Here is a 9,041-nt window from a genome sequence, read left to right as displayed (position 1 = left end):
ACATTTTGAAGTAAAAAATCAATAGCAGAGAGTTGCATTATAGTTCAAGATGAAAAGTTCATGAAGCCTGTACCCTTATGGTAACACTTCTATACCACATAGGACCTGCCACAGCTGAACAGGGTTATGAAACACCAGCCTTTTATGTGCTCCTTGCTGTGTGCTCCTTCCATGTGTTCCTCAAGACCACAGCATTCTAGTGTTATCAAAGATAATGTATGTACACTTAAATAGTGAAAGGTATTTGGTTTGTGTCTTCACCTTACACATCCTAGTAATGAAATTAATCAAACCATGCCGCCGTACCTTCCCTGAGGATAACCTAGTCTCTATTGAAGTGTCTGAATTTCATGTGGAGTTTTGTTTTTCCCTGTTGTACTACTTAAAAACACTTTTATCATTCATGGACTACCTTGCGCAATGAATGCTGGTGTAATGCAGACAGTTGAATTGAAAAATATATAATATCGGAACCAGGTGGCATTCCTTTTCCTTACTTCAGTAGCTTAATGATATCTGGAGACAGTGTGTTTTATGCTTTATCATTAAGACTTTATTAAGGTAAGACTGAGTATAATGTAAACTTCAATACAGCACAGGGCAATGAAAGAAAAACATCACACACTCTTTGAAGGGTGTATCTCTCATTAATCCTGGGTGTGGCACTCACTGATATGGAAATTAGAATATATCTTCTCCTGTTTCTTGACCTGAAATCTTTGTTCTTTGTAACACTGCTTAGCTCTCTGATGGTTTACTCTTTGTCCAGGGAATCCATGGACTTACTAAGTTGTCATCTCCATGCCACCTGCACCTCTTCTCAGTGGTACCTTTCCACAATTAAGAAATCAAGAAAATTAGACAGAGCATCAGAGCATAACATAATATGCGAAGGTAGAGGATATAAGGATGTGTATTGAAAGCTGTTGACAGAAGGGATGGTAGGTAAAGGGGTAAGGGAGAATAATGGAAGGGGTTGAACGAACCAAAGCAAAGTATACTCACAGTGGGCATACACTGAGAGACTCCTTTGAACATCAACTTAAATATTAATAATGAAAAACAGGACTGTAAAATCAGTACAGTGTGTGTGTGTGTGTGTGTGTGTGTGTGTGTATGTAGGTGGGGAGTACTAGTGGGAGAGGGCCAGGGAAGGGTGAAGGAAGGAGATTAAGGTGATGTTATACGGCATTCATATGCCTATATGAAACAAAACTAAGAAACCTCTTGCAATTGCTTTAAGTGGGGTGGGAAGGGGGGTGAGGGGGAGAAACTATGTGGGTAATGTCAATAAGGCACAATATAAGTCTAATCAGGATGGTCACTACAAATTCCCCCCTTTATAATGAATATATCCTAATAAAAAGTTATTGAAAATAAAAAGATAAATAATGTGGGGTTTCCTAGAGTGCATGGCTGAGACCCTGAGTCCTACTTGGCGAGGGAATGACGTTGACATGAGGGTGGCAACAGCAGAAGGACCAAACTCTCTTTATGGGTAACCTTGAAACTAAAGTGACAGAGGAGCTCCTATTCGAGCTGTTCCACCAGGCTGAGCTAGTAGTACAGGTGAAAATTCCAAGAGATAAAAGAGAACAAACCAAAGCAGTATGTATTTGTGAATTTCAAACATGAAGTATCTGTTCCTTATGCAATGACTCTACTTAGCTGCATCAAAGTTTTTGGGAGGTCCATAAAAATTCAGTTTCGGTCAGGAAGTAGTCATTCCTCACAGAGTTTCAGTGTATCATAAATTCAAGTCCTACTACCACATAGGCTCCTAGCAGCAGATATGAAAGGACTGTGGATAATATGACTCCATCTTCACAAATTATTCAGAGATCATTCTCTTCTCCAGAAAATTATCAGAGACAAGAAGTGATGAACAATGTTTTGAGCTAGGTGTCATATGGCGGGAAATTTTGTCCTCCACATGTGGATCAGTCAGGATTCACAGAAATACACTAATGGCTATCTGTATTTTGTCAACAAGAAAACATAAGTTCTGAATGATTCATTTTATTAGTGTTTGAGAAGGTTTATCATGGTTGGGGAGAAATCATATTGCTTAACTTAGAGAACTTGAGTATAAGTTCTGTGACATGCTGCACTGAGTTTTATCCTGATTGAACATACAAGTGTAACTCTACGTATACTACTCCTAAAATTTTGGGATTTTAAAATAAATCATATTTGATGTATGACTGATCACTCAGGAAGCTGAATATTTATATGTATGTTTTATATTAAAAAATACGGTGTTGAACTCAAGGCATGGCTCAAGTGATAGAGGGGCTGCCTATCAAGCAGGAGGCCCTGAGTTCAACCCCCAGTACTACCAGAAAAAGAAAAGAAAAAAATTACAGTGTTAGTGTAAATTCCCTTTTTCAGGAAAAACAGAAATATCAATGAGTCATAAAAAGGTAAAATATTTCACTGAAAGTATTTTTTCTTAGGAAGAAAGATTCATAAAGATTTTATTACTCAAACTATAAATTTTAACATTTGCAAAAGTAACCGGGACAAGTGTTCAAGGACACATTTTATTATGGAGATTGTACAGCTTGCTTTTTTTGTGTAAACATTAGAAAGAATTCAATGTTAACACTTTCTGATTTTAAAAATTTTCATAGATTCTGCTGGGTATTGAGGTGGGGGGGAAAGGGAGGGGGCGGAGTGGGTGGAAAGGGAGGGGGTGGGGGCAGGGGGGAGAAATGAACCAAGCCTTGTATGCACATATGAATAATAAAAGAAAAAAATAAATAAATAAAAAATTTCAATCTTGCTTAATAAAAGATTTTTTGTATCAGCATACTGTTTCCCTTTCATTGCAGTATTGTTTATAAAAATTTGCTTCTTGAAAAACTTGAATTCTTTTTAATATTAGCCACAGCATTTGTACCTTTTTAAAAAATATATTAAAGCATAAAAAGGACAGATGTGCCCCTTTTTTGGCATCACTAACTTCGACACATTGCATTCAGTAAGTTACCAATGAACTTTTATTTAGTCTTTAACTTGGAGCATCCTGAAATACATATTTTGTAGATAATGGGACCTGGTGTTTTAGAATTAGATTTTCCGTGGCCTCTGGATTATAAATTGGAGCACTTTGAGCTAGTTAACTGTCCCTGGTCTCCAGGAGTTTGTATATGCTCAGATTTTCTTTTTCTAAATGTACTCAGTCTTGTGTCTTGGTAAATTGAGCTATGTAACTACTTGACATAGAGTAAAGATTTTTTAAAAAGTGTTTGTTTAAACAGATTAATAGGATATGTTTTCCATGAGCATGTTATTTTCAGGCATCTTCTTCATGAAAAATAACTCAGCAGATTTGTAGATATTAACAAACACTAATACTGTTTTATTGCAATTTAGCTGTGGTTCAGATCATTTCATATTGTTTCACAGGACTGGGGATGTACCTGAGTGATCGAGTGCTTACCTAGCATGCACAGTGTCCTGGTTTCCATTGTTCCATAGCTCATTGTTGTGTTATTAAAAAAAATTGTTTATGTTCCATTTTTGAATAGTTTCTATTGCTATATGTTCAACTTCACTAATCCTTCTTTTTCTGTAATGTCTAATCAGCAATTCCAATATTATCTTCATCTTAGTCATTTTTGTTTTCCTCCTTGTAAGTTTCATTTAGAGTTTTAAAATATCACTGGTGTTTCTGTAAGTAAAACTTATGGAATATTAAAAAAAGAAATTGTGTGAAAATACAATTTGACTTGAGAAAATTAAGTTTGTTACCATTCATAAAATATTTTTTAAATCACAGAAGATTTCTTATTCTAGAGATAATAATGTTTAAATTTCATTCTCAAATTCCTCAATTACTGTTTTCTTTCTTATTTTCCAGAAACTCCTTCAATGACAAACTCTATTGAGTTTGTTTTCTTGAGGTTGACATATATTTCTGAGTTGTATTTCCCTTTTCATCTAATCACTGTGGTGGCTAATTTTGATGTTTAACTTAATCATGGTGATATGAAATATATGGTAAATCTTTCAGAGAAGCAATTTGTCCATCTAAGTCTGCATGAATGGCCCAGCTTAGAAAAATAACATGTGTTCAACCTTCATTAATTGATGTTGAGTTCTGCCTTTCCCAATTGTACTACTTAGAAATATTTCTGTTATTCATATACTGGGCTGCTCAACAAACCTTGGTTCAATGAAGATAAATTCATTTAAAAATGTCTACTCTTGGAACCTGGCAGATTTCTTTTTCATTAATTCAGTAACTCCACAATATCAGAGTTAGTATTTTTGTCATCTTTTGCCCTTAAATTAATCCCCTACATGTCTGAAGCTCACAATTTTTCCAAGAAAGAAAATTTAATAGAGAATAATTATTTCCTCGACTGACTTCCTTTCCTTAGGGAGAAGCATTTGTCTCTTAATTGTCCCTGGTAGACTTCTACCTACAGATCATCAGCCACAGCAATTTTTATCTCATTTTATTTTACTTTTTTGGTGGTACTGGGGTTTGTACTCAGGGCTTCTAGCTTGAGTCACTCTGCCAGCCTAGCTGTAGCCATTTTTAAAAGTTCTGCTTCTCCTCCATTTTCCCTCTCAAAAGTGGCTGAACTTCAAAGAACAGAAATCAAGGAAAACTAGTTTTTAATTGTTGAGTACATGTGTGACTACTTAATACTAATTTCTGTAACACCTTTCTGCTCTATAATTTATTCTAAATGTTATTAAGCTACCTGCATCTAAGCACTTAGTGATGACTTTTTATTTTAGCCACGTCACCCAAAATGGAAGACTGAGCACTTATATTTCTGAGTCTACATATTTACTGATTTTTATGTCTTTCATGAATTCATTTTACATGTTTGACATGGTTCTAGTTGTTCAGTAATATTAATTCATTAAAAATATTTCATTGAGAAATAATATTATATACTTTGAAGGTGTATAATCTGATTATTTCATATACAGAAACCCAGTGTATTGATAACCATGAACAAATTCATTCACTAATCCACCACCCAGAGTATGTGTTAGAGGGGGAGGACACTTGAAATTTACTCTCACCAAATTTCAATTAAAAAATGTGGTATTATGTATTTAGACACAGTGTACCTTAGATCACCAGAATTTATTTATCTTATAATTGATTCCTATGACTTTTCTCCTCTTCTAATCTGAACCATGCCAAACTGAGATTTTATGTCTGGATGACATAAGTGATAATATAGAGTAGTTAAGAGTATGTAATCTGGAGAGTCATCACTTGGTTTTAACAACTTGCTCCAGTATTTCACCCCTTGGAGAATTTTGTAAATTTACTTTCTTGAAGCCTTTATTTTGTCATCTGAAAAATGTAATATTTAGTTGAGCTGACCTCACAGGGGTGATGGCTAAATTAACTGAGACTGGGAGAATATCTATCACTTATTATTCAATAATATTGTTACTTAGTGTTTCTTGGTAGTTCATGTGATCATCTTAAAGACTGAGTTTAACTGCTTCAACAATATGGTAGTGTTTATCCTCATGAAACAATGAACTGTGCACTTTTAAATTTATGTCAATGAAATATGTCTATTTAACTTTTATTGCCTATACATAGATTTTATTTAGTGTGGGTGACCTAAGGAAAAATAATAAGATTTTAAAAAATGAACATATTTTCATGGGAAAATGTGGGGAGTGATATGTAACAATCATGCAAAGTCCAGAAGAGTAGTGTGAAATTGTGCTCTCAATGGCTGTTTTCTGTTCATTCTCACAAGTTCCACAATAAATGAATGCAGTCACATGAGGAAAGTCCATAAGAATACAATGTAAATTCAGTATTGATCAAAATTGACAAATGTCAACATGGTATAAAAGGCAACAAAATCAATTCATTATTAAATGGCACTCTCACCTGAAGATATGGAAACAGGGAAAACATAAATTTCAAATATCAGTGATTACCTTACTTATTACGAATATAAAAAAATCTATACAAGTGAACAGGTGTTACAAAGACCTACAACTGGAGTAAATGCATAAACTTCCACACATTTGTAAGGGGCTTCATAATATTTTATTTCATGGACCCTCCCATGAATGTAAAAAACATGGGCTGATTGAGATAAAAGCATGTGAAAGTCAGAATCTGTGAATTACTGAGTTTCAGTTAAACAGATTAGTATATGAAATAAAGGCACTGATGAGGTTGAGGAAGACAATAATGTTTGTAATATTGATTATTTCAGCATAGCTATAAGGCTTCAAATAATTAACATCATATAAATAACTAGTGCTAAATACATTGCAGAATATACTACTGAAAACTAGGAAGGCTAATCCAGAAAGAGTGAGATTGCATACTCACAAACAAAATGCACATGCAGGAGATAAGCACTGTAAGTTTTATTAGGACAGGCAATGAAAGCACAATACCTTTGTATTTCCTTTTGTAATTCCCAGGGTTCTCTCCACCTTAGCATCCTTACTTTCTTTGCTGCTAGTTTTTTATCTAGATCCATCTAGTATCTAGATATCTATCTCCCATAAAACTTATTTACTATGCATATGACTCATTTATCCCTTTTAAAGAAGGCAACATTTTAATTTTTTTCTTTATTAATCTATATACATCAACTAAAATAACCTGTATGCATAGTTCAATATGCAAATACGTGTTAAAAATTTTTACTTGTTATTTCTTCTGGATTCATACAGAATAAAACTTTATGCCATTAATCTAAATTGCAGGAATCATATTTTATGACAAGATAATGAAAACAAATTGCATAAGTTATTCCATGTCCATTGTAAAGCACATTTTACATCTTTGTTCCTCAAGCTATAGGTCAAGGGATTCAACATGGGGATAATCAAGGTGGAAAAGATGGAAGCCATTTTATCAGTGTCAGAGGAGTGACTGGACTTGGGCTGCACATACATGAATATCAAAGTCCCATAGAAGACAATGACCACTGTCAGGTGGGACCCACAGGTGGAGAAAGCCTTACGCCTGCCTTCTGCAGAGCTCATTCTGAGAATGGCTATAATGATGAGCAGGTAGGACACAAGGACAATCAGAAGAGAGGAAATCAAATCAAAAGCTGCTAAGATTAGAATGATCAATTCAATTTCATGAGTATTTGAGCAAAGTAAAGATAACAAGGGGATACTGTCACAGTAGTAATGCCTGATGACATTGTAGCCACAGAAGGGTAAAGTGAAAATCTTTGTGGTGACTAGAAGAGACACAAATGTGCAGTAGAGATAGGGAATTGCCACTAGTACATTACACACCCTTTGTGACATGATGACTGTGTAGAGCAATGGGTTACAGATGGCCACATAGCAGTCATAGGACATTGCAGACAGAATAAAAAGTTCACTAACAATGAAGACAAGAAAGAAAGCTAGTTGTATAGCACAAAGATAATAGGAAATTGTATTTTGATCTACAACAAAATTTACTAACATTTTTGGAACCACAGTTGTTGAATAACCAAGATCCGTGAAAGCCAGATGTCTGAGAAAAAAGTACATTGGGGTCTGTAACCTGGAGTCCACCTTGGTGAGGATGATCATGCCCAAGTTGCCCACCACTGAGATCACATAGATGTTGAGGAACAGCACAAATAACGGAGCCTGCAGCTCAGGACGATCTGTGATGCCCACCAGAATGAATTCACTCACCACTGTGAGATTGTGCTTCTCCATTCAGGTCTATAAGAAAACTATTCTGGAGAGAGATAGCAGCATACTCAATATCTTTTGAGTGTTTTTACTAAGGAGAATTTTAGTAAATAAAGCTAGAGCAAATAAAATACATCAAACTTTCCAACTTACAGTATTTGAAAATAAATTGATTTTTCATAAATAAAATATGAGTGATAGAATTAGTGGTAGAAACAGAGATAGATCATTAGTGATAATTTGGGATTGATTTTATTCACCAGACATCATTTTCAATGTCTACACTCATTTTTTGGTCACAATAGGAATTGGGCTGCTTCTGGTATCTAAAGGTTAGATGTTAAAGTGTTAACATCCTACTGTATCCAGTATTCCTGCCTAAATAATATCCAATGCAAAATATCAATAGGGCTGAGTTTGAGAAATCCTGATGAAATAGACAGATGATAGATTAATTCATAGATAGCTTATAAAATAATTTTTTTAAATTTATGTTAAAATTCATTTTTCAAAATATGGTCAAGTATTAAACTCCTTATTGTTTTTGTGACTCTTGTTATCTAGTCATATTTATTAATCTAATTTAATAATATTCTATACTTGCAGTTTTATAAAAAATTTCTGGATACAAATTCCAGAAATGCACAAACTCACTTACTTCAAAACATAGTCCTCTGAAAACACTTACATTTACTGTTCATGCAGCTAAAACTTCCATTCACTGAATAGATATTGTGCATTTGTATGAATAGCAACAACATGACAGATCACAGTGGCGTCATTTATGTATAAGTGAAGAAAATGCCAGGAGGCATATGTACAAAGATATGGTCTAGTGTATTAACATTCATAGGTTTCTTTGGGGAAAGAGTGAATTTTAGATTGTGTGATTTAGAGCTCTTTATTCTCATACTGAAAACCAACATGTCTTTCAAGTATTTGTTGAGAAGAATCTATGAAGATTAAATGACTCAATGTTCCTATGCTACTTAGAAATAATATTAAAATATTAAGTATAAAATGTTCTTTTTGTTAGTTTTTTAAATTTGTGAATGTATCATACCTGGAAGAGGTTTTACTTTCATAGGCATATGTAAATTATTTTGCAGTAGGATGTAGCCACTTGTCAGGTTTACAATGATGAGTTGATGACGAATCAAGCAGGATGTAATACGTACAGCTTATCTCAGTTTTTTCCCCAGCTCTCCTCCACTCCATGACAAAAACTGGACAATCACTGTGCTACTGTTTTGAATTTCTCACTTTGTGTTTTTCCACAACTCATCTAATAATACTTTAATATTAATTATATTGGCATAAATTAATGTTAATTATTTTGGCATAAATTTGCTTGAAATATTACTATTTCTAAGAAGGCA

At 34.1% G+C, this 9,041-nt stretch overlaps 1 protein-coding gene and 1 pseudogene across 1 annotated transcript; one reads left to right on the top strand and one right to left on the bottom strand.

Moving 5' to 3' along the window:
• The first annotated feature begins 420 nt into the window (after window positions 1–420).
• Window positions 421–2,404, top strand: LOC109677131 (RNA-binding protein 7 pseudogene; annotated as a pseudogene).
• Window positions 2,405–6,726: 4,322 nt separating this feature from the next.
• On the bottom strand, window positions 6,727–7,686 carry LOC109677132 (olfactory receptor 8K3). The gene has a single exon (XM_020153271.2). The coding sequence runs from the start codon at window positions 7,684–7,686 to the stop codon at window positions 6,727–6,729; it is 960 nt and encodes a 319-aa protein (XP_020008860.2).
• Between the last annotated feature and the right edge of the window lie 1,355 nt (window positions 7,687–9,041).

The sequence above is a fragment of the Castor canadensis genome, chromosome 1, assembly GCF_047511655.1.
Source record: "Castor canadensis chromosome 1, mCasCan1.hap1v2, whole genome shotgun sequence".
Classification (NCBI taxonomy): Eukaryota; Metazoa; Chordata; class Mammalia; order Rodentia; family Castoridae; genus Castor; species Castor canadensis.
The sequence above is the reverse complement of the archived record's forward strand: the minus strand, read 5'-3'. Positions and strand labels throughout refer to the sequence as shown.